Source organism: Gadus morhua, chromosome 18 (genome assembly GCF_902167405.1).
Source record: "Gadus morhua chromosome 18, gadMor3.0, whole genome shotgun sequence".
NCBI lineage: Eukaryota > Metazoa > Chordata > Actinopteri > Gadiformes > Gadidae > Gadus > Gadus morhua.
Genome location: NC_044065.1, coordinates 8,851,535 through 8,877,437, shown reverse-complemented (window position 1 = coordinate 8,877,437; position 25,903 = coordinate 8,851,535). Strand labels below are relative to the sequence as shown.

At 45.9% G+C, this 25,903-nt stretch overlaps 4 protein-coding genes across 4 annotated transcripts; 2 read left to right on the top strand and 2 right to left on the bottom strand.

Moving 5' to 3' along the window:
• Positions 1–4,043: 4,043 nt before the first annotated feature.
• Positions 4,044–5,901, bottom strand: pigf (phosphatidylinositol glycan anchor biosynthesis, class F). Its single transcript, XM_030340443.1, has 5 exons — positions 5,533–5,901; positions 5,360–5,451; positions 5,145–5,261; positions 4,713–4,821; positions 4,044–4,571 (listed from the first exon to the last, which is right to left on the bottom strand). Exons 1-5 carry the CDS (start codon positions 5,758–5,760, stop codon positions 4,458–4,460), a joined length of 660 nt encoding a protein of 219 aa, XP_030196303.1. The 5' UTR covers positions 5,761–5,901; the 3' UTR covers positions 4,044–4,457.
• Positions 5,902–6,306: 405 nt separating this feature from the next.
• Positions 6,307–8,605, top strand: cript (cysteine-rich PDZ-binding protein). Its single transcript, XM_030340442.1, has 5 exons — positions 6,307–6,540; positions 6,810–6,875; positions 7,125–7,179; positions 7,451–7,554; positions 7,987–8,605. The coding sequence occupies exons 1-5, from the start codon at positions 6,525–6,527 to the stop codon at positions 8,049–8,051; spliced, it is 306 nt and encodes a 101-aa protein (XP_030196302.1). The 5' UTR covers positions 6,307–6,524; the 3' UTR covers positions 8,052–8,605.
• Positions 8,606–9,250: 645 nt separating this feature from the next.
• On the bottom strand, positions 9,251–12,715 carry gch2 (GTP cyclohydrolase 2). Its single transcript, XM_030340441.1, has 6 exons — positions 12,264–12,715; positions 11,737–11,846; positions 11,513–11,568; positions 10,860–10,891; positions 10,683–10,767; positions 9,251–10,365 (listed from the first exon to the last, which is right to left on the bottom strand). The coding sequence occupies exons 1-6, from the start codon at positions 12,559–12,561 to the stop codon at positions 10,239–10,241; spliced, it is 708 nt and encodes a 235-aa protein (XP_030196301.1). The 5' UTR covers positions 12,562–12,715; the 3' UTR covers positions 9,251–10,238.
• Positions 12,716–15,295: 2,580 nt separating this feature from the next.
• Positions 15,296–25,871, top strand: msh2 (mutS homolog 2 (E. coli)). The gene is made up of 16 exons (XM_030340120.1): positions 15,296–15,551; positions 15,739–15,887; positions 16,323–16,607; positions 17,080–17,226; positions 17,643–17,792; positions 18,288–18,421; positions 18,957–19,156; positions 19,513–19,622; positions 19,713–19,836; positions 21,089–21,239; positions 21,839–21,936; positions 22,742–22,990; positions 23,690–23,894; positions 24,080–24,327; positions 24,854–25,017; positions 25,564–25,871. The coding sequence occupies exons 1-16, from the start codon at positions 15,344–15,346 to the stop codon at positions 25,738–25,740; spliced, it is 2,799 nt and encodes a 932-aa protein (XP_030195980.1). The 5' UTR covers positions 15,296–15,343; the 3' UTR covers positions 25,741–25,871.
• The last annotated feature ends 32 nt before the right edge of the window (positions 25,872–25,903 follow it).

Sequence of the window (25,903 nt, the reverse complement as noted above, 5' to 3'; positions counted from 1 at the left end):
GTCAAGTTGTGCAAGCTGGCAAAACCCTTTTGAGTCATCAAAGCGCTGTGCTGATAAATGACGGACCGGTGTAGCGAGTCACGCCAATTTAACCAGCCATGAATATCTATACACTCGGGTGCATGCAGCACTGTACGAGGCTGGTAATGGATGGGGATTTGTAACCATCTATGATGCAGCCCTCTGGGTTCCCGAGGGTTCTTGTTTCAGTAAATCCTGCCGCTTCAATTTCTCCCTTCTCCTTGAAGTGTTTGCGTGTGCCTTTGCATTTATTGCAATACTTCCAACTATTCCCCTTGCTCCCTTCATCAGAGTGAATGGGGAGATAGACGATTCTGCCTTCCTTCTTCTCTCCAACCCACTTGGACTCTTAAGGGCCCCTGAAGATCAATGGTGCAGTAGGCTTCAGCCGATATGGAATGCAATGTTCATAATTATGTTTTAATGTTTTAAAGTGTATAATCCCAGGAAAATAAATCTGCAAGATGCCACTTAATCCTACACACTACAACTTTAAAATGCACAAACGTGATATTAAGTCATTCAAGATGTCCCCCCTTCTGTTCGTTGCTCCAAGACCCTAATTGCGGAGATGTGATGAGAACTAGAGCCCCCCAACCCCCACACACACACACACAAAGCGACAGAATGCACCCAACTGTTAACCCAGCACGCGTCACTCCCCGACAGGGGTGCAAACACACAGGAAGGAGAGGAAGACAGAGAGAGAGAGAGGGAGGGAGAGAGAGAGAGTGACAACAACAAAATGTGCATGTGTGGAGGGGGAGGGAAATAAGAGGTGGTAAAGACAAGCACGGTTAAAGGAAGAGAGAACAGTGCTTGTACGTGTGTGTATGCATGTGGTTGTATGTGTGTGTGTTGATGTGGTGATGGTGGTATTATTGGGGGTGGTGGGAGGGCAGTTGGGCATCTGTGTGACAAATTGTCATGAAAATGTAATCACTCCATTACGGCTGTTGTTTACACGTTGGCCCCGGGCGGCACCAGAGGAAGCTGTTGCCGTCTGCCATGCAAGACACGTCATCCCTCCTATAACGATGTGGGGGATGGGGGGGGGAGGGGGCTCCACTGATCCCCCTCCTCCGCTGCCTACAGCCCCCCCCCCCCTAGTAACACCCCAAAACATGCACAAAGCCGTGCTTCAAAAAGACAATAAAAACTTGATATGAACATAAACACTGCTCTGTTCGGATGACAAGATCCATGGCTCACATCCCTGTGTGTGCAGCGCACAGCCCAACAAAAGAGAAACAACAAAGCTGGGTCTTCAGCAGAAGCAGCCCTGCAAATGAATATCCCCTATGCTGCAGTAGAAGGAGGGAAAAGCAGTCTAATAGAGAGTGGGGACAAATTACCTCTCATCACAACGGCCCTGCCGTAATAGCACAGCCAGGGAACAAATAATGAATAAATAAAGTTCCCCCAAGATTGAATGTGGAGAGCAATTTGCGCGGCTGGCCGCCAGTGTGAGAGAGAGGGATGCGATTGGTCTCCTGCGAGACAAAAGCCGCAATGATGGTGGAACAAAAGGCAAGAGTTCTTATCTGATCCATAAATGCATTATTATTATTCATGGGATAACAAACACATGCATGCATGTGCAAGGAGAAATCCTGTTTATGGCACAACGACATGACGTGAATATATCAGCTTTTTATGGTTCATTCACTGTTACATGCACCTGCTACACACACACACACACACACACACACGCACACACACACGCACACACACACACATGCACACACACACACACACACACACGATTTTCATCCCCACTCTCCCGTAAGATGTAAGAGCCCAGGGTGTTGACTACAGTGATGAAAGTGCGAAAAAATATCACCTGAATATTTCAACCACCTCCCCCTCCCCACCGTTTACATCATTTTCAGCTCCGGTTCTTTATGAGAACATAAGGCATCAGAGTGGAAGGAAAAAGAACAGAAGGAGGTTCAGAAGAGCTCTGATAATGGAAGTAGCAGCATGAAGTCAGATTGCCCAGCACTGCCTCGGAGAAACAGACGACTGAGAGGTGTTGATTGGCCTTCGTCTCTATGGATTGTAGGAAATATTCTGCCCCTGGCCTGAAAGAGGCCTTTCTTGTATTTTGTCTCGCAAATCACCCTGTCCATGCTCTCCAGCTAGATGGTCGACCCCAGGTACCCACACGGCCCCCTGGGTCGGTGCTGTACGAGTCGAGGATAATTTTAGGGGAAAAACACATTGAGGAAAAGATGATCACATTGGAATCGTTTTCACACGCTTTGTACCCTCTACCCAATGCAATTATTCAAGATATATCTGTGGCAGCTGCCTGGGATTGGGTGAGATGGGGGAGATGGGGGTGATGGGGGTGGGGGAGGGCCTGGTTGGTGTATATAGGTGGGTGTCTGGCCAGATACAAGGGGTTATTGCTGACTCAATTCCTGACACAGCAGATTTGAAATGGGGAATGACATTTTTGGTGTTATTGCTGCCGGGAAGAAGACGACACAAACAATATATGGACATGAAGGGCACAAATTAATGGTGTTCCACAAAATAAAGTTTAATCAATATGGATGCCTGTGGCAAGAATATGGATTGAGATGGCAGATTTTTGTGTGTATGTTTCAAAGGGAATTGTAGCAAGATAAATGATTGGTTTAAAAAAACAACAACAGTATTTTCCTAGCTTCAGGTGCAGGATGACTCTGTGATTATGTGTGAGAGAAAGGGAGAGAGAGAGAAAGAGAGGGAGAAAGAGAGAGAGAGAGAGAGAGATCTTAGTATTCATTCTCGGTGTAATGTTCTCTCTTCTCCTGACCTGTGCTGCAGCAAAAATACCTTCCTACTCCTACTGCCCAGTATGTTCTTTCAATGGCAAATTCCTTTTTAGGATTTCACCATCCATTACAAACAAAGTAATCACACAATCACCCACACACACATGATGTAATGATGCCAGGGAACAGGTTCGGAGTTAGAAAACGCAGTCGCTTCTGAGAATTGAACTCACTCCAGCTGGAAAGTGTGTTTGGTTTTACTCTACACTAAACGATAAACAATCTCTCTGAGAATTAACAAAATATCTTTATACTGTATATCACATGAGGGGAATTGATACTGAGTCACAGCAGGGCTGGGATTTGGTTGTAAGTACGATGTCACAGGCCGAGTGCCGAAGATAATCAGCCCCTTGCTAATATTCAGTAAAACAGCATGACCTCAAGTGGGATATTGCTTTAATACATCAGTTATACATGGCCATTTATTAGTTAACAGTAATAAGCGACAACAGATTAGGATTTTTTTTGTTTATTTAATCATTTATTTGGCTCCCCCAGCACAAATAGCTCTCCTCAACTGGACTGGGACTGGACTGTTGCCAAGCAACACATCAACTTTTTCCTGCTCACTAGCTTGCTACTCTGGTCAGCTACCTTGTATCACGTCCATTTATCTGTATGTTTCCATTGCTTGCACAACCAGTAAAATAATGTTCTATTGGCATGCGTGAATCCGATGAGTGAACAGCTTACGATAGTTTATGTAATTAACGGTTATTAGAATTGCCGAGGAGTGATACAGGTACAGAGTCCCAGGCCTGTTACTCTAATGCTTCATATATATATTTATACCCAGGGCCATGCTGTTTTACTCGGATTAAGGATTATCTTTGGCACTCAGCGGCACTCACCGAATCAAAGCCATGGTGATATTTAGGAGGGCAGAACTCCCCCTCGTGTGATATTGCTTAAATAAAGCGGCCGAATCCACAGTATAAGTATTCAAATGATTTGATTGCATATATATATATATATATATATATATATATATATATATATATATATATATATATATATATATATACATACATACACACACACAGGAATATGAAAGAAAATGAAAATAAAAGATTGAATACAAAATAATTTGAATAGTGTTAATTTGACTCCCACCAGTTAGCCACTGACCATACAACCCTTTCCCTGACATAAAACACACAGACACACACAGACAAACAACACGCAATGGCAGAATACTTACTTACAGAACATCAGCTTTATTTTTGTCAAAGAAAATCTGCAGGAACATTTTAAACCTTTGTAAATACAAAATTCATTCTCCTCAATTTAGCTTTTAGGGGAGCCGTGCTTGCTATTTGAAAAGGGTAATGGACATACGGTAAATATGCAAAAGAGCACAGCAGACATCCAGGAATAAAAACAAACAGCCCTGAGGGGAGATTCACACACACCAAAACACAACACATTTTCTCACACACACACACACACACACACACACACACACACACACACACACACACACACACACACACACACACACACACACACTCACTCACAAAGTTCATCACATGCAGGTGAGCAGTTTGTGATCGGAAAATATAACCCACAGTCTCTCTCTCTCTTACACACACACACACATTCATTTCATCACTTGGACTTGTAGGTGAGCTGTTTGCGATGGAAGTGGATCCACGCTGGGGCGACGACAAGCCCTGTCAAGTAGCCAACCACAGATCCCAGGCTACAGGAGACAGGCCACACCTACAGGAAGCAGTGCAGCAAGTTAGGTCAACCCTTCGATGTCCCCATGGAAGAGTAGCAAACCCCTTGGGAGCAAATGTAGTGCATAAGGCTTTTAGAAATGTGCGTGAGTGCATGTGCATGATGTGAGTGAACGCTTACCTGCCAGGGCCTGTCCCAGTCCAGAGGTATAGGGAAGGCTCCTAGCCAAGCCCCTATCAAAGAGCAGGCCACTGTGATCTGCAGAGAGGTGTCCCACACAGACATAGCCCTGGACACACACACACACACACACACAGGGAGGGAGGGAGGGAGGGAGGGAGGGAGAGAGAGAGAGAGAGAGAGAGAGAGAGAGAGAGAGAGAGAGAGAGAGAGAGAGAGAGAGAGAGAGAGAGAGAGAGAGAGAGAGAGAGAGAGAGAACAGAAGAGTCTTTTAATAACCAATCAGCCCAACTAATATTTTTAGGTAAATAATTGTGTGATTATTTATATGATTTTAAAAACGTGTCAATAGTGTCCTTGTGACAGTGTAATACACCTGTAGTCATAATATAGGTTGGATTATAAAATCAAATCAAACAATTGTTTCCTTACCCATGTCTACTGAAAACTCGTATCCAAGCCTGGACGTTTGGCCCAAGGACACACAGGCACCTCAGCGTGGTCAGGGAGGTCAGAAGCACTGCCAGCGAGAAGGTCTCCAGAGCAGACCTATAGATGAGGGGCGTCAAGTGATCATAATATTTAATACTTACAGACCTGTATCTCATACACACACATTCATGTAGAGATGGAGAACAACTACTCACTCGATCAACGGTGCTCCATACAGAACCACTACGGTGTGATAGAAGAGGCAGGACAGCAGCAGGTACATGCAGGAGCGAACCAACCTAGAAAGCTACACCAAAGTGCGTGCGTTAGTTCATGCAAACGAGTCAATGACTAAAAAAGTACAACAACTAATGGAGAGCCTAGTTACCTTGTAGCCTAAGGTGTTCTTCTTGGTAGGCTGGCTGATGCCGAGCAGCCAGAAGACAGCGATGTTAACCACAGACACTGCCCCAGTCACCGAATAGAGCCACAGCAGGTGCGTGCCGTACACCGAGAAGCCCTGGATGAACACCGCAGGGAGAACCGTGGCCATAAAGACAGAGGAGGCGATGATGGCGTGAGAAGACGCCATGGCTTTGATTTCGTGGTCCCACATGATGATAAAATAAGCGTAGCAAAAAGCTACGAAGGTCAAATTTGAAAAAGAACCCGATTTTCTATATGCTGAAGTACATTGAGAATTTTCATTCAAGCTCTTCCGTAAACAGTAATTCCTAAACCATGCATTTCCGCTTGACATCAAAACAAGGGTTGGAAAGTATTGAAAGGTGGCGCTATGGGCAATCTGCGGTTTTTCTGCTGTGTGTTAAAAGCAAACAAACACTGGTAAAAAATAGTAACTATTAACGATATTGGACCAATTAAATGAGTTGCTATTTGCATCAAATATTTGGTTGCTCTAAGACAAAAAAATTTCTCAAGTGATTTAAACTAAAACATGCCGTTTGGTATACGTATAAATGCTACATATTATTTAAACATTTAAAGCAATTATATATTATCTGATTATCGTTAGTTAAACATGCATGATATATAATACCAAAACGAGACACATTTACCAAGTTCTGCAGTAGACCTTTACTTTGAAGCGGATCGTGTGACAGGCCAACTCAGCACGGAGGACTTTACAACAAAAGTAACTGGCGAAGGTCGGCCAAATACTGGGACTTAGGATAACTGATGGTGTGACCGTCCAATGAGATTCGAGGATTAGAAGTCACAAACCAATCAGCTAATTTAGGTCAGAAGCGGAAGTAAAGTCAATCATCCGGAAGTTTACAAGTTTTCAACAACAGACTGGCATTTTGGGATTAATTTTCATGTTCATTAAGATCTTTAATCAAGCAACGGAGATACGAGATGGTTTGTGAGAAATGTAAGGGATGTCATTCTGTAGACCATGTTCTGCAAACACACGAGTACACGGACTATAATACCGATGTTGATAAAAAAAAAGAGTTTCAGCTCCGACACACAACTCATGTGCATTTAATACGGTTCTCCTTCTTCGGATCTTGGGTTTTAAAATACATATCAGTACTGCATTATTTAAAACAATGGAGCTCCGCTTCCGTGTGTAATATAATTTGTGATATGGTCCTTCTATCGTTGATTCCCTCAATCGCGTTCTCTTTATTCCTATAGGTGAGAAGAAGCTAGGTAAGGTCATCACTCCTGATACCTGGAAAGATGGAGCCCGCAATACAACAGGTAACTCCACAAGAAATGCAGCCTCTCTGAGTTAATCAACACGGTACAACATCATCCTTACACGTTACTACCATAGTCATTCCTCATCATGGTCGAGTATCTGTTTACGTCTTCGACGACTCCCTAATTTGAAGGCGTTAAATATACATTGGTTTGTTAGATTGTTTTGTGAGCGTATGCACTATTGTCGAACATATATGTCCCTGTCTGGTCACAGTTTTGTGATTATTGGTTGGTTGTCTCTTTCAGAGGGTGGAGGGCGTAAACTCAATGAGAACAAAATGCTGACATCCAAGAAGGCCAGGTGAGAAGCTGCAATGGCGTTCTGCATTTTTGTACCTACTTTAGAAGGTAGGATAGTGTTGTCGGAGGGTGTTTGAATGCTAGATTTTATCGTCCAGGTCCCCATCCTAACATACAGCTTAATGTAAAATGTAACCCTTACATGCTCCTTATGGCCTGTATCTGGAATCACAGTATTTCTCTTTGGATAAAGCTTCTGCTAAATAACTAAAGGGTAAAGGGATTATCACCATGTATTAATGTGTTATTAACGCTGTGGTCGTCTCTCCCAGGTTTGACCCCTACAGCAAGACTGGCTTTGCTATCTGCAGAATTTGTAAGAGCTCAGTCCACCAGTCAGGGTCCCATTACTGCCAGGGCTGTGCTTACAAGAAAGGTAGTTGTTTTCGACCGTCACATTTCACTCCGATTACTAGGCCATGACCATAACTTTTCAGTGAAGTTTAGTGGATTTCATCACCTCAACCGGACTCGTATAATACTACACAATTCGATATATCGTTCTGGTATCCCAACTTTCCATAGTGTGATGCTCTGTTTTGACTCTGCTATGGAAATGTCATCAGTTGGTTAGTTTTGTGTATTTGACATTCGGCATGAATGAGGCTGAAAATACCATCTCATGCCATTTAGTTGATAATCTCTTAACAAGATTCAATGTAATTCATGGCTAAAATACATTGAGTAAAATGCTTACGCCCTTAGGAAACTACGCCTTTGTGTGACTTTTGGAGGTATTGTAGGTAACTTCATCGCACTTAACCCACCAATATGCTCAGTTCCGTTAACTGTAATTCGTTATTTCTAGGCATCTGCGCCATGTGTGGAAAGAAAGTTCTGGATACCAAGAACTACAAACAGACGTCCGTGTGACCGGCGTTCCACGTGCCAGGCCGAAGTCTTGGCAGGATGGCTGTAGGATGGAAGACTGGGCAGATGGACAGACAGACCGACCAGCAGAAGGGACTTGTGGGTTTGGCTCATGCTAGGGCTGATTTTGTAACATGTTTGCAGATTAGCTTGACATTCTCTCACTGGCTGCTCCTCCTCTCTGTTTTGAATCAGAACGTTTGAATGATTTAACATAATTATGTTTTTATTATTTTTTTACTTTCTATATTTTTGAGTGTGATAACTTTGCAAAGCATGTACATACATTTTTGTGTCGTTGTTTTTGTTGATGGGGTGGATTTTCCCCTCTAATTCAGACTGCTGTAACGGCACTGTGCCTCTTAGCTTTAGAGTGGCAATACTCAGACAAGTACTCAAGTAATGTTACCTTAAATATACTCCCTGTGTAACATGTCCACTTGTCAGCCAAAGCTGCAGGTTGTCCTGCACGAACGCCGATGTCACATTAGCGTGTATATATATAGTAAATATGTTTGGTTTTCTTTCATTAAAACATTGATTTGGTGACCTTAAAATAGTTCTTAGTCTTTTGGATCCACTCTCTATATGAAGGTTATAGTTTTTGTCTTTAATCCATCATTTTATTTTGGTTTCAGTTGCAAGGGTTGACCATAAGAGTTGGCATCAATTATTAGGGAGGGAAGAAAAGGCAATTATGGCAGGCATGACCTTCACTTTATGTGATTATTCAGTTGATTTCACATTGCTTTGAATTTGAGAATCTTGGCACTGTCTTAGGCTGAAAGATGTAATTTTATAATGACAGATGGCAGAAATGGTCCATCATGTTATAACCATTAAAGGGCCCATATTATACCACCATTGAGGGTGATTAGCCATTGCAAGCCATTTTAAAATCTACCTTTTCATGTGTTTTAGACACATCACAAGTGGGAGTGTCCACCTAGATTGTTGCTGGATAGATCAGTCTACCAAGTGGAATGCATCAAATGTTGTTCGATCTATCATGGGGCATACCCACTTGTGATGTCACAAGTGGGTATGCCCTTTAAACAATCATATAGCGTATTTGTGTGTATAGGGTTGCAAGTACAAGTCTAATAAGGCTTTGCAATGTTTGTCTTCTGAGTTCCTTTACCCAAGTCCTTAGAAATAGAATGTGGTTAACAAAAAGACAAAGACAAATAGACGGGCAGAAAGACTTTCCTATAGAGCAGACACTTTATATTAATACATTTTTATTTGGTTAAAGAACCAACAAACATTAAAATAGCTCATGATACTGGACATCTGATAAACTTAAAAATGCTAAATACTGCAACATCACAACATGGATCTTATTTTTGACAAATGGCCTTTGTAACCATACACATTAACAAGTATATTTTTAATAATTAACCTGAAAACAAGTATGTAAATATTTCCCCAGACCAACCCTACTAAAATTACAATGCTATAATATATATCTATATGATCAATTCTGATACTTCGAATGCAGAATATATCCATGAAATTCAGGCAGCAAGGGTAGGATTCAAGTTAGCAAGGGCAGGATTCAAGTTAGCAAGGGTAGGATTCAAGTTAGCAAGGGTAGGATTCAAGTTAGCAAGGGTAGGATTCAAGTTTGCAAGGGTAGGATTCAAGTTAGCAAGGGTAGGATTCAAGTTAGAAAGGGTAGATTCAAGTTAGCAAGGGTAGGATTCAAGTTAGCAAGGGTAGGATTCAAGGCACCGATGGTAGGATTTAGGTTCCCAGTTTGAAGAAAATAGCACCAGTGGAACCAAAACCAGGCAGACGTCTTTCAAATGAGTGTAAACTCTCTTGGGTAAATATGGACCCAACATGCATAACGTTATAAATATTGCGTTCTTGTACTGTGGATGTCCGGCGTACCATCGTGAATACCGATCGACCTGACATGAACCCCCTAAATGAGCCATAACACTTTATTTCCAAGAATTGGCTCAATGGAGTAAAAGTGGTGTTCAGGACCGTTGATCCACATGCATCTTTTTCTTCTTCTTTTTTTACCTTTATTTTTCCAGATAAAACATTAAGAACAGTTTCTTATTTACAACATTGATCTGGTCCATCTCCCATCAGCTGTGGATCGAAGGCTTGTGGGTGCATGTGTGTTTCTGTTATGGGGGGCTGGGTGGGTGTGTGGGGGGAGGAGTTACATCAGCTCTAGCGCATGGTGAGGGAGAGGAACTCTTCCCGGGTCTTTGGGTCTTCCCTGCACAGACCCAGCATGGTGCTGGTCACTGTTCGGGTGTTGATCTTCTGCACTCCACGCATCACCATACACATGTGCCTGCAGAACACGCACACACACACACACACACACACACACACACACACACACACACACGCACGCACGCACACGCACACACACACACACACACACACACACACACACACACACACACACGGTAAGTGGACTCAAGTGGAAGCAAGGGTTAGGGTTTTCAAATGCTCTCTGGTGGGATACGTTTTTGGAAACGATTAAGAAAAGGATATCATACGGTTATGTATTTTTAGGATAGTGTGTGTGTGTGTGTGTGTGTGTGTGTGTGTGTGTGTGTGTGTGTGTCTGTGTCTGTGTCTGTGTGTGTGTGTGTGTGGACTCACGCAGCCTCGATGACCACAGCGACCCCCTTCGGCTGCAGGGCCTCTGAAACGGCCGTGGCGATCTGCTTGGTCAGACGCTCCTGTACTGCAGGGCAGACGGGGCCAGTCAGAACACCACCTCACACTGGACCAGCAAGTGACCGCTCCAATCTCAAATGTGCTTTTCCACAACCTTACCTTGAAGTCTCCGACTGAAGATCTCCACGATCCTACAAGCAAAAACAAAGCAGAAGCCAGGAGCATATTAAATTATTGGATAATAGCAACCGATGATTCTTTGCCCAAACATCAATAGCATACTAATAAGTCCTTTATGAACATACACTGTGTGTTATGTGCTTTGACTCAGGGATGATAGATGTTGCGATATTACAGCAAAACCAGAGGAACAGAAGAGAGAGAGAGAGAGACGCTGTGATAATACCAGGGTGATTCCCACACATCCAAGGGGAATGTTCTCATGGTCTGAGCGACTAAGTTTAGGGAGCTGTCTCAGATCAGAGGACCGGACAGTAGCCGTAGCTTAGGCCTGTCTGTTGGTTCAATGTGCTGAACCAACAGAAGAACGCAGCCGGCCGGCACTAACGCCACAAACACACAATCATGCACTCACTGGGGTTAAGCGAGGCCCCAGAAGAGAGAGAGTGTGAATGAGTGTGTGTGTGTGTGTGTGTGTGTGTGTGTGTGTGTGTGTGTGTGTGTGTGTGTGTGTGTGTGTGCGTGTGTGCGTGCGTGCGTGCGTGCGTGCGTGCGTGCGTACGTGCGTGCGTGCGTGCGTGCGTGTGTGCGTGCGTGTGTGAGTGCGTGTGTGTGTGTGTGTGTGTGTTTACCTTGCCAGCTTGCTTAGTCCCACAACTTTTTGGTTTGGCAGGTAGCCTATATGAACCTGCAGAGGAGACAGAGAGGTTGAATATATATATATGACCTTATTGTGTTGTCTAAAACATTTAGAACAACAATAACACTTAATTTGGATCTCCTTATATATTCCGCAGCCGATATGCTCAGGCATGCATATTATTATCTATCTATCCATCTATCCATCTGCACTTACTTTTCCGAAGAAGGGCACCAGGTGGTGTTCACACAGTGAGAACATGTCGATGTCCTTCACAATCACCATCTCGTCGTGGTCTTCGTCAAATATGGCATCATTCAGGATATCTGAACACACAAGCCAACAAACATCTTCAGCTACATCACAGTGTTCAACTGTTGATTGTTCGACCATTATAGACCAATAAGAGCAGCCTGTGAAACTCATGTTTTAGATTTGGTCTGGCAATATAAAGACTACAAGAAGTGACCAAAAGTAGACCTTTTGTTAACTGTTTTTTTCTCCCTACACAAAGCAGTGCCGTCATAATACATAATATAAGTAATGATGGCCTATTTTTTTAAATTATGTCTGTCACACAAGGCTCTCGTTAACTAAATAAACAACTATACCAACCAAAGAGCCGTCTAGGAATAAGGTTGACCAACACAACAACAATGCATGTTTATCAGTCAACCATACCGCTTGGATGAATATAACATAGTTGTAAAGAGTAGTGCTGCGCCATGAAGTTTTGAACTCACCGTTAACATTCTCATGGTAGCCCTTGGTAAGGAACTGCATGGCTTTGGCGGCGCGTAAAGGTGTGCGCAATAAGCCCTGGCGATCGGTGTCCTCTCCCAGTTCACGTAGGATGATCGAGTACGCCGCCTCGATGGCTGGCAACCTGGACTCGTCTTCTGTCTTTTTGCGAGAAAACTCTTGTTCGCAGATTACCGCAGACTTTTTCATTTCTACGGCGAGGTCGCCGAAGCACTTTTTTTCGTTTCTGTTGTAGTCTTCAACAGTGTTGCTGATCTTTCCATTGGAGTGACCGTTCATGATTGGGTCCTTGTTGATAACCGGTCGTGAAGGCTGAAAGAAAAACAGGTGGTAGAACTACAGATGAGGCTGGCGCTGGTTTAATTTATACACTGGCTGCCCACTCCATTCGCCACGGTGGAGACCACGTGAAGAACAATTGTCTCGTCATTGAAATGACGAGGCAAAACGATTGAAATGTCGAATCTGGTAAGGGCAGAGGACACACACACACACACACACACACACACACACACACACACACACACACACACACACACACACACACACACACACACACACACACACACACACACACACACACACACACACACACACACACACACACACACACACACACAAGAAAATGAGTGAGGTTTAAAGGAAGTACAAGTAATATCTTGTCTGCATGTTGGAAACCAGTGTGGAAAAAAGCAGTCAAAGGGCCTTATTCCAAGGGAATTCAATGTGTCTTTTATTACACCTCCCGAATCGATGTCCCTCTGAAAGGAACTCCTCATCCCATGTTTAGATCAGAGCTGGTCCTAGGGTGACCAGTGACCACTGAGGTCGTTATCTCTAAATTCAATGACCTCATTCTATTTCTCAATTCACTTACATGTTAGGGTTAAATAAGTATTGTCACAATCAAATTTAAACATTAAACGCTGTACTAATGTATTTACCATATGGCTAAGGGAGCCATTATCTGACCCATATGAAGGAGAGGTCAACCAAGGCGTACATCCTGAGGGGGACCCCTCTCACCTGTCACTCATTTACACCATTTTCCAGATCCAGAGATGTACCCCGGTAACTTACGCGCTGGTCTGGAGTGGAGAGAGGGGGTCCGATGAGGAGGAGAGGGAAGATAGGAGAGTTCCGGAAGGCTTTCTCTGTGGATAGTAGAGAGAATAGTTCTAGAGATGGTAGTGAAGGCAGAACAGTTGAGGCGCGAATAGAGGGAGAGAGATTGCAGGTTACGGCATGTGTCGACAGCGTGAGGGGCACGGAGGAGGACTTCAAGGGGAGAGAGAGAGCCACAAAGGGAGCAGGGTAACAGAGATCTAAGGGACCGCAGGACCTCGTAAAATATAAAGTCGGGTTCCCAGCCCTGTGGATGAGGAGAAGGAGACAGTGGAAGGGGGCGAAAAAGACTGTTAATCCAGGGAAGTGCCACTGCTCCGGCAGGATGTTGATGTAGCCCAGGAGAACGAGAGCTTTATAGGAAGGCTGACAGCCACAGTGTGGAGTTCGAGCGCAGATCTAGTCAAGTGTTCCAGGGGAAGGATCTCGGTAGGGCCACTTTGGCGAGATGAGGAGTCGAGTCTCTCCTCCAGGCCCTGATAGTCTGAGAACGAGGAGGCGGTTGAGGTAACGGACATAGCTACGATGGGTGGGAGGTGAGTCTTTGCAGGGGTCTGATGCTTTTTTTTTGTGATCAATTTTTTTTATTTTCTTTATGAGGAGGATAAACAAAGGTTCAATTATAGTGGTCAGAGACACATAATCACCCCCTCCGCCCACCCACCCATATCCCAACCACAACCCACCTCTCATAAGAAAATAAAAATAGCCATATGAGAGAGCAAATGAATGCTTCAAATAATAATACAAATAAAATAAAATAAATATAATACATATAAAAATTAGTACTATGTATATGTTATTATGCTGCCATTCCACCCTTTGAATTTAGTTAGGCCTATTTTGGTTCCTTTTTTATTTATTATTATTAAATCTGAGTCAAATATGTGAGATATGACTATGTCGTCTTCTTTATAGCATGCTATGGGCCCCTGCCGTACCTGGATGATTGCCCACTTGCTAACAACAGAGTTAGAATCAGCTCTACCAACTAAAATGCTAAACACACAAATTCTGGTTAGTTTCTATTCTATAATTTCTATACCAGCAGCAAAGATAACATGCAGCTCCTTCTTCAAGACAAAAATGGAACTAGCTTACCTGGTTCTGATTCATAGGCAGCCGCCTATGAAATCATAGCTACCGCCCATCAATCAGTCATCTAGTGACGTGGACAATGTGAATGACAAACAGAGATTTATAATGAGCTCTACCCACTGAAATGCTAAACACACAATTGTTAGTTTCAGCAGCACGCCTTTGTGTCTAGGAGAAGGATATTAAAAGGGCTAGGCCGTAGTCATGCCTATAGGGTGTTTGACTCCCAGTCAAAATGCATAGACTAGGTTTATGTATTGATTCCCCATCACCAATTATATAACCTTTGTTTCTTACAATTACTAGTTAATTCAACACCTTGTACAAATGATCCCTATGCTTCCCTTCCTCTCTCCTATCAAAAGGTGTTAGGCGCAATCCCCTTACGGCTCTTCTCTACTAAATAGCAAATATGAATACATAGAAAACAGTACATTATTTATTAGGTAACACTGACTGAATTATTATTTTTTTGCTACAAATTAACAATTAAGTCCTCGTCCTTGTATCAAATTCGGCGAATGTTTATTTAAATCATCATGAACTTGAACTTCAAATAGAGTTTTGTAATAACAAATCTATCCTGTGTTTATCTCTAATAATTTGTCAGACCAGATCCAAAGTTTACATGCTTTTAAGTATTATTGGTCTGAGGGGGCTGGCAACATTCGTCAAGCAAATTTGTCTCGGTATTATAAGCATATTTTATATTTTGCTGTTACATTCTCAATTCTCACATTTGTTGAAAAGATTGTAGGGCCTTTACATCCGTTTCCATGGGGACAGACTTGAAACGTAACTTCCGGTCTGCCATAGCGTACTGGCGGGAGTTTCCAGCATGGCGGTGCAGCCGAAGCAGAATCTGTCTATGGACAGCGCAGCTGAACATGGCTTTCTTAACTCTTACTTCTCCATGCCGGAGAAACCAGACACCACTTTCCGAGTGTTCGATCGCAATGATTACTATACCGTGCATGGTAAAGATGCTCTATTCGCTGCGAAGGAGGTTTTCAAGACGAACGGGGTCATCAAGAATCTGGGCTCAGGTTGGTAACGTTAGCTTAGATTACTACTTCAAATGTTTATTGGTGCAGAAATACCATGCAATTTTTCCGAGATATTCACAATTAATGCGGCCACACGTCAACCATTGATGATGCTAATTGTATTCGAAATGCACCGTTAGGTTTTCAGATTTGTTTTCATCTGTAAATGTTAACGTGTGGGTCACAGGGACCCGCAAGTTGGAGAGCGTTATCCTCAGCAAGCTCAACTTTGAAGCCTTCGTGCGGGACCTGCTGCTGGTGAGGCAGTACCGAGTGGAAGTTTACAAGAACCACAGCAAGAACAGCAGGGAGCACGATTGGAGAATTGCCTTCAAGGTGAGATCCATGAACAGTTCCAGATATGAAAACGTGTTCACGTGTATTCTTTGTAGACAACACTGTGGTGTTTTTAAGGTGTTCAACAAACAAACAAAATATATTCGTTTTTTGGGTTTCAAATGTGTTTGTGTGGATCTTAAACAAAGTATTTTGTCACTGTTCCTTCAATTAAACGAATAAAAATAACAACTGGTATTCACTCCTTTGATTTTGCCAGTCTCTGCCAACCTGTCAGCATGTAACTCCGGGCCCCTTCCTTTTAGTAGTGTCAAAGAGCCTTTGGCCCCAAACATGGTCGCCTCTTCCTTCCTCAAACTCGCGGTCCAAAAACGAATCTCACAGCATTCGAATTGGAGCACGATTCGTGATCCACTTCCACCATAACCTTGACATGCTTTCTCTCTGTCACTGTTACCCCTTAAAACGACCCAGGCTTCTCCCGGCAACCTGACCCAGTTTGAGGAGATCCTGTTTGGGAGTGGGGCCGGTGCAGAGGGCTGCGCCGGGGTCGTGGCGGTGAAGCTGGGCACGGGCGCCGACGGACAGCGCGTGGTGGGCGTCGGCTACGTGGACGCCGCCCAGAGGACCATGGGGGTGTGCGAGTTCCCGGACGGCGAGATCTTCTCCAACCTGGAGTCCCTGCTGGTCCAGATCGGCCCCAAAGAGTGTCTCCTCGCGCAGGGGGACGGGAACAGCGACGGCGCCAAGCTCAAGGAGGTGGGTGGCTCCCATTCGAGGTGTTTGTGACTGTCGTTTCCATGGCAAAATGAGTACCCAAGCTTTTGTTTTGCATGTTAATCGACCTCTTTCGCGACACTTAACAACGCAACGTAACACTATGCTACACGGCCTTGCAGCCGGTTGACTCGGAGCTAATTTGTATAACAGGTTTACCCATGAAAACTTTTAAAGTCTGCATCTAAACACCAAAAACCCCCCCAATAGTAACTCTTTAACGGACTCGATGGGTTTTGGCGTCCGCCAAAAGGCCTAATCTTCTTATCTTAGCGTATCACGAAAACGCGCTGCAGTTGCCATTCCATGCAGATTCGAGCATGTTAAAGAAAAACTGAAACTGTCAAACAGAAAATAATGATCCTACACAAAAATAGAAAGCATAATTAGATAAATAAATGTCCCTTGCGCACTGGAATAACGTGTTTGAAATCGTAATTGTGTGCGTGTTCAGGTGGTGCAGCGTGGGGGTGTCCTGGTGTCTGACAGGAAGAAGGCGGAGTTCAGTAGTAAGGACATGGTGCAGGACCTCAACCGGCTCCTGAGGACCAAGAAGGGGGAGACGGCCGCCAGCAACACCCTGCCCGAGCTGGACAAGCAGGTAGACGCAGGACTGAGACCATGACCTCGTGGGATCAATGCATTGTTTCAATCAAGAGTGGGTGTAGTATCTGTGATGAAGCAAGACCGAAACCTGCAGCGAGGAACTGGGGAAACAAGTTCAAATTTCAAGAAGTTTGGATTGAATCAAGGTGCAGCTTCCAAGTCTGATAGACCCCAGAGTCAATGCTTCTAGTGCAATGCTTTATTCCATCCCTAATTATTTCAAATCTGCGTCTCTTTAATTCATCACAAAACGCTGTACATTATATTTGGATACAAGAGCCTGATTGCTGTCTCCGTGTGTGTGTGTGTGTGTGTGTGTGTGTGTGTGTGTGTGTGTGTGTGTGTGTGTGTGTGTGTGTGTGTGTGTGTGTGTGTGTGTGTGTGTGTGTGTGTGTGTGTGTGTGTGTTCAGGTGGCCATGTCGTGCCTGGCTGCCGTAGTCCGCTACCTTGAGCTCCTGTCTGACGAGTCCCACTTCAACTCCTTCAGCCTGACGCCTCTGGAGCTCGGCCAGTACATGAGGCTGGACAACGCTGCCGTGCAGGCCCTCAACCTCTTCCAGGTCAGAGGTCGCAGCCACGCAGCCGCTCCTAGTTCCGCTCTGTGTGTTAATGGTGGCATCTTTGACGGATACCATAAGGCCAGCTTTTCTTAAACTATGGGTCGGGTTCCAAAATGGGCCAAGATCCACAATGGGGATGGGTCGTGGCCTGTCGATGCACAGCAATGATCTCCCATTGTGGTGTGCTCAGTGATTTGTGAGCGTTCTGTTCAGAGTTTAGCGTTTAGTCCCAGACTTTATGTGTTCACGTTATCATCTTGGAAACACAAAGTATTATGTTTCAAATATACAATGTCAAAAAGGTAATCAATGTAATGAAGCCAAAGTCTTGCATTTTCGACTTTCAATAGATCGCAGTCATAAAGCTGCTCTGCTGAATACAAAGTAGCGAAGGGCCGATAGTAATGTTTAGCGAAAATACAGGAACCCCCATAATGACGATGGTGATCTTGAGGGCATGAGATGTATTGGCTTCTCTGGTCTCTGCTCTTGTAGGGTTCACCCGACGACACCAGCGGAGCTCATTCATTGGCCGGTCTTCTGAACAAGTGCCGCACCCCTCAAGGCCAGCGATTGGTCAACCAGTGGATCAAGCAGCCACTGATGGACAGGACCAGGATAGAGGAGAGGTAACGCAGAGGAAACGGTTTTCATACCTTTCAACCTTTCTAAGCTGTTCCCTTTCAGAGCAGCACATGTTGTACCCCAGAGAGCTGTCTGAAGGTCCTTTTTAGATCAGACGTGTGCCAGAAACCGTTCTTATGCTCCTCCCTTTATACTTAAAATGGGTAGACGCTCCTCCGAGTCCGCTGTCGTGGTTGCACAATTAATTCCCATCATACATGGTCTGTGCTTAGAAAGCGAGCTACGTGTTTTGCACTGGTGTCACTAGGCCCGTGATGTCTCCATGGCCTTCATCTGGTCGTAATATGTAAACGCACAGCCCTGAGCCTGTCAGTGGTTGGACCTTGAATTCAAAATCTGTCATGGCATTTCCTCACTGGTGGCTGTATTGAGTTAAAAACAACCCACCGATAATGTGAAAGAACAATTTTATACATCAGAGGAGAGAAGAAACGATTCAGAAGCAGCCGTCATTATTTCAGTGATTTTATACGCGTGTGTCTGTCTGTGTGCGCGTGTGTGTGTGTGTGTGTGTGTCAGGCTGGACCTTGTGGAGAGCTTCGTGTGCGACTCTGAGCTGCGGCAGACGTGCCAGGAGGACCTGCTGCGCCGCTTCCCTGACCTCCACCGGCTGGCCAAGAAGTTCCACAGGCACTCGGCCACGCTGCAGGACTGCCACCGCGTGTACCAGGCCGTGGGACACATCCCCGCCCTGGTGCAGGCCCTGGACAGATACTCTGGTACGCAGAAAACGCCCATTTAATAGTCACGAATTAAGAGGATTACATTGGTTAAACGTTTATCTAAATGATCTGACCAGAGGTTTATGATTTGTACATTATGTATGGCTGTTGTGTTGGGGTAATGTGATATTGGTTTGGTTGTATTGGGGTGATGTTGTGTAGCTCATATTGTGTTGGGGTAATGTAATATTGGGTCTATTGTGTTTGGGTAATGTTGTGTTGGGGTAATGTAATATTGGGTCTATTGTGTTTAGGTGATGTTGTGTTGGGGTTGTGTTGGGCTAATGTAATATTGGGTCTATAGTGTTGGGGTTGTGTTGGACCAATGTAATATTGGGTCTATTGCGTTGCAGGCAGCTACCAGGTTCTGCTGGAGGCGTCGTTTATCACCCCGTTCCGAGACATGGAGGCGGACTTCAGCAAGTACCAGGAAATGATTGAGACCACGCTCGACATGAACCAGGTGTGTGTGAACATCGTGGAACACTGCCTTCCTGTGTAGTCCACGCATGCGCATGAGAACCACCTCATTTGACATGTTGTGCGTCTGCAGGTGGACCACCATGAGTTCCTGGTGAAGGCCTCGTTCGACCCGGTGCTCAGTGAGCTGCGGGAGACCATGGATGCGCTGGAGAAGAGCATGCAGGCGGTGCTGGGGGCGGCAGCAAGGGACCTGGGTAAGGGGGCGGGACCTGGGTAAGGGGGCAGGACCTGGGTAAGGGGGCAGGGCCTGGGTAAGGGGGCGGGGCCTGGGTAAGGGGGCGGGGCCTGGGTAAGGGGGCGGGGCCAGGGACCTGGGGAAGGGGGCAGAGCCAGGGACCTGGGGAAGGGGGTGGGACCTGGGGAAGGGGGCGGGACCTGGGGAAGGGGGCGGGACCTGGGGAAGGGGCCGGAACCTTGGGAGGGGCGGGGCCAGGGACCTTGGGAGGGGCGGGGCCAGGGACCTTGGGAGGGGGCGGGGACCTGGGGAAGGGGGCGGGACCTGGGGAAGGGGGCGGGGCCAGGGACCTGGGGAAGGGGCCGGGTAGGCCTGCAGTGGTAATCTCACTGCAGAGGTGCTCTCACACTTCATTGTCCCTCCGGGATGCATAATGTTCCCTTTTAACATAATCTAATTGAACACACGCCTAACTGTCAACGTTGGCAGGAGCACCTGGGCAACACCCGACCACCTCAAACAGGTAGAGGCCCGAGGGCCCGATGGGAACGGCTGGTGCCGTTTTTCGGGCCGGTGTGCAAACACCCTGACTCTTTAGTACGCTTATTATTTCTTTATTTCTTTAGTCTTCTTCTCCCCTTTCTAGTGATGTGTTGTTCTTTCCACAAAACAAACGATGAGGGTTGACGAGGTTAATCCAGTTATGCATGTGATTGGATAATTAGGACCACGGTAGCAGCATGTGGCTTTAACATGGCGGGGGAGATTTTCTGGAATGGAAGACCTCGCAGTGGATTTGATGGAACATAAGGGTTGTATGAGGCTGAATGCACACCTTGATAACTCTTTTTAAAAGAATTCATCGTAAATGACAGATTTCTGTTTTCCATCACTCTAAAGAGCATCTTTATTTCCTTGTTTTATTGTTTTTTGACTCCCAGAACGCGCTAAATATAGCGGCTAATGCAGTTATGGGGGGTGCATTGATTAGATCATCAGGGGAACCTACGTAGGACCCCCGACGCAGAGCAGAGTGGCATGGTCAATCAGCTGTCATGATGACACTGCCTGTGGTTGTCGTTCAGCACGCTACCAGCAGCCCTGCTGTGTGACGCAGATGTACTCTAATGACTGGGGACTGATTAGTCATGGCCCCACACTGTTTCTCGCTGTGCTTGTTCTTCACTTACTACACTACTTTGACCTATCTTTCACCCTGATGATGTACTCCTATTAAATCTCTCGTCCTCTCTCCCCCCCCCCGTCTCCAGGCCTGGACGCCGGCAAGACGGTGAAGCTGGAGTCCAACGCCATTCTGGGCTTCTACCTCAGGGTCACCTGCAAGGAGGAGAAGAGCCTGAGGAACAACAAGAAGTACACCACGCTGGACGTCCAGAAGAACGGCGTGCGCTTCACCAACGGGTGAGACCCTCCTCTGGGGCTCAGCCCTCCTCTGGGTCGAGGGCTCGGGCCTCGGCCTCCTCTGGGGCTCAGCCCTCCTCTGGGTCGAGGGCTCGGGCCTCGGCCTCCTCAGGGGCTCAGCCCTCCTCTGGGGCTCAGCCCTCCTCTGGGTCGAGGGCTCGGGGCTCGGGCCTCGGCCTCCTCTGGGGCTCGACCCTCAGCCGTCCCCAGAGCCCGCGGTAGCGTCCAGTGCCGCCGGTGCGACCGTCCTAGTGGGGATCCCTGGGTTTAACGAACGCTAAAGTAATGAAGTACCCCCAGCTTGGCGGTTTAACCCTGAACATTCACGCGACAATTGAATCGCAAATCAATAAAAAAATGGGCAACATTTGTTTTTTAATGATGTTTAAACTGTACTGATCATAATAATTATAATATATATTGATAGTTTAATGCACGCCTGTTATTTAACGTGTCTGAATTGGACAGGCGTGACGCAATGCGCTTTAATTTGCGCTTATGTCATGGTTCTGACTCACGCATGCACACATACAGTCCTTCCACCGATAACAATGACTCAGTAATTTAATGTACTTTGTAATGTGTGTGTGTATGTGCAGCAAGCTGAGCTCGCTAAACGAGGACTACAAGAAAAACCGGGAGGAGTACGAGGAGGCCCAGAATGCCATCGTCAAGGAAATAATCACCATCGCCTCAGGTGAGGAGAGTTCAGAGGTCGCCCAATCACCTGCTCTCTCTTAGCCATGGCACGGGTGGGGTTTGGTTTCTGTTTTCATTTGTCATTGGAACACAAATGGAAGGGGAAGGGGCCATTTGACATTTTTAAGGACATGGATTGACTGGACATGCTTTTCGACGTATCATGAAAATGCATATTGATAAAGAAATCCAATCAAACATTACCCATGCATTTTAGTATTCTCAATATATAATATTGGGACACTTCCCTTTGGCGATAAGACCCAGGACCTGCAATCCTAGTGCTTCATATCACTCCCTCACTCCCTAGCCTGTCTGTAATAAAATAATTGTATTTTCAATAGCATTGAAGTAGAGCTGCTCAATCATCAAAATAATCCTAATCATGTTTTTTTGGGCAATATTGAAATCACGATTATTCAAACAATTATTTTTGCGTTTGAAAACATAATGCATTTATTCAACATTTCTCTCCAAAAAAAAAACTTTAACTGAGCTTTGTGAAATTTCCCCTTAAAAAAATACACACTATGTTCAAATAGAAAATAATGTTCAAACATGTATCCAGCTTTGCAGAAATTTCTATAAAATATTTAATGTATAAAACGAATATACTTGGAAAAAGATAAAATAAATATATCGTTTCATTCTAGATTATATTAGTTTGGAGATCGTTTGACCAAGTAATAGAAATAGATTAATTACACTGCCCTACATTGAAGGCCTTTCTTCATCATGGTATTTTCTCCGTATGATTCTTATTGTGTGTCCGTGTGTTTCCTTGTGTGTCCGTGTGTGTCCAGGCTACGTGGACCCCCTGCAGGCGCTGAGCGACGCCACGGCCCAGCTGGACGCGGTGGTGAGCCTTGCGGCGGCGGCGGTCTCGGCGCCCGTGCCCTACGTCAGGCCCCGCCTCCTGGCGCCGGAGGAGCCGCGGCGGCTGGAGCTGCGGCAGGCGCGCCACCCCTGCATGGAGACGGACGCCGACGCGGCCTTCATCCCCAACGACATCAGCTTCACCCGCGGCGAGAAGAGCTTCTACATCATCACAGGTGAGCAGGGGCCGATCCATGGTTTGCTAGGAAGTTTGGTTTTTTGGTTGCATCGTGACCTCACACCACAACAACTGCTGCCATTTTGGGAGCATGGGAGCTTAGTTATTGTGCTGGTATGGACTAACTAATAGCTAAACTATCCAAAGTCTTTCTACAGGACACCCCTTTATATTTATTATATTTCTGATTTTAAAGTAAGCAAGGACAAATCCCATGACGTATTGTGATGTACGAGCTCTGTTGGCTTTTTCTATTAGTTTAATCCAACAGTCTTGTTTCTATTCCCTGCCCCGGTGGGGAATAAGCTGCTACTCGCTAGTGTGATTTCAGTTGATTTATTTGTCATCTCCTTCTAGTTTTTTTATTTCTCTGTCTTCATTATTTATTTATTTTTAATAATTTGTCACGGAGAATCCACTTTCCTTTAAAGTATTAAAAGAAATCCAACATATTCCAAATCCCATTTATTTAACACTTTTTGGGACCTAATGGATGTCTAGCAATGCATTTTTTTTGTTAATGGATTGCTTTTTCTATCAGTTTCTTCGATTTCTAGTTTCCCTTAACTGCAGTCACACTGGAAATCGCTACCAAAGTCCTGCTTGTGACTCCAAAATGGGATCATAGTAATCATAGTAAATAAAGAGCAGGGCCTTATTAACCCTGTCCTCTGCCCTCTCCCTCCCCGTCCCACAGGGCCCAACATGGGGGGCAAGTCCACCTTCATCCGGCAGGTGGGCGTGGTCGCGCTCATGGCTCAGATCGGCAGCTTCGTGCCGTGCGAGAGCGCCGAGCTGCACGTGGTGGACAGCGTCCTGGCCCGGGTGGGTGCCGGGGACAGCCAGGTCAAGGGGGTGTCCACCTTCATGTCGGAGATGCTGGAGACCGCCGCCATTCTGAGGTGAGGGGGGGGCGCTCTACACACTCGAGCAGAAAGACGTATGCTCTCCGCTCAATGACTAGGATCACCCACACTAAGGCGAGTTGTATGTTCAGCATTGTGACTCCATGCCCCCCCCCCCCCCCCCCCCCCCCCCCCCTCTCCCTCCCTCCCTCTCTCCCTCCCTCTCTCCCTCCCTCCGTCAGGTCGGCCACGGAGGACTCCCTCATCATCATCGACGAGCTGGGCCGCGGCACCTCCACCTACGACGGCTTCGGCCTGGCGTGGGCCATCAGCGAGCACGTGGCCTCGCGCATCGGCTGCTTCTGCCTGTTCGCCACGCACTTTCACGAGCTGACGGCGCTGGCCGCGCAGTACCCCGCCGTGCGCAACCTGCACGTCACGGCGCTCACCGCCCAGGGCACGCTCACCATGCTGTACCGCGTGAAGCCAGGTGGGTGATCCGAGGGGGGGGGGCCGGGGTACCTCGAAGGTTTGAGAGGAGCACTGAGCTGGGAGGGGGTGGGTCTAAGTGGGGCTGGGAGGCTCGGTCCCAGGCTAGGCTTGGCTTCTTTGGTCAAGTTAATTGATGATGCATTTCGGGAACTAAAGCATCAATGGGTTATTGTAAAACCTGTTACAAGTGCGATTCAAGAGTTGTAAAGAGGAGAAGTAAATCCGCCAAATAGGTTGCATGTGCAAATGTGTTGCATTTCAAGCGTCTGAGTGAACGACGAGATGAATTCCCCCAACTATTTAGGGAAGAGATGTGCTGATTGGTCTGAGGTTAGCCGGCAGTGGTTGAAAATCAGATATTCTCCCTGTGCATTACACTAACTAATAGCTAGCTGACGGGCATGCCATTTCTAACTTGCTCCTCTAATTACAGCTCTTTAATCTTGGCTACAGAAGAATCGTTTAATAGTTGATGCATTTTGGAAAATTTGCATTCTAAATCCTGTAACCCGCCCCGCCTGCAGGTGTGTGCGACCAGAGTTTCGGGATCCACGTGGCCGAGTTGGCCTGCTTCCCGCCATCTGTGGTTGCCATGGCGAAAGAGAAGGCGGCAGAGCTAGAGGAGTTTCAGGAGCCTGCAGATGAGGAGGCGGGGCCTGATGCCAAGAAACGCTGCACAGACAAGCTGGTAGGCTGACTTCACACTAGCGCGTTTAAGGTGACGTCTTACATCACCAGGTGTGAGGGTGATTAGCCGTTACAAGCCGTTTTGAAATCGGCCTCTTCTGACATCACAAGTTGGTGGTATAATATGTCACCTTTTTAATAATGGCTGACCGGGGTACAACCACAGAATGAGTTTGGAGTCCTGGGTTTTAACCGCTCCCAATGTCTGCAAGGATCCGTCGATATTCTGCTAACGTTTAGGGTGTTAATTCCCCACCCCCCCGAAAATGTATCGTCAATTTGGGCAAATGCATCTCCCAAATCGAAAGGTAAATCTAACATTTTCCCCAAGACCTGCAGAAGAACTAATTAATCAAGTAGCTTGGATTACTGCAGTGTCCAATTGTCAGTATCTAACGCAGTGTCTGATGGCTACCAAAATACAACGCACTATCAATAGTACCATGACCCTAACCCTACTGATCAAGATACCTGCTGGCGCACTTGAAGAAACCAACCCCTTTTTTGAAGCCGTTTTCTTCTGCTGTTTTCTTCCATCTCACCTCAGGCCGGCGAGAACATGATCCAGGACTTCCTGGAGCAGGTGAAGTCACTCCCTGCCGCCACCATGAGCGACGATGAGCTGAAGGCAAAGCTCCGGAGCATGAAAGAGGAGTTGATGACCAAAAACAACGGTTACATCTGCGATATTCTGGCCAATTGTGGGCCAGCCATCAAGAGTTAGATGAACAGGGCAGATGTTTTGTTTCAGTCCGTCGCCTGTATATAGCGTTAACGTAGAGAAACCTGAGTTACAGCTTTTGTCATTTAGAACTGTAGGTTATGAAATAAAGAACCATGATGCTTCTCCCTTCATTTTGATCTGTTACCTTTTTATTTCTATTGAT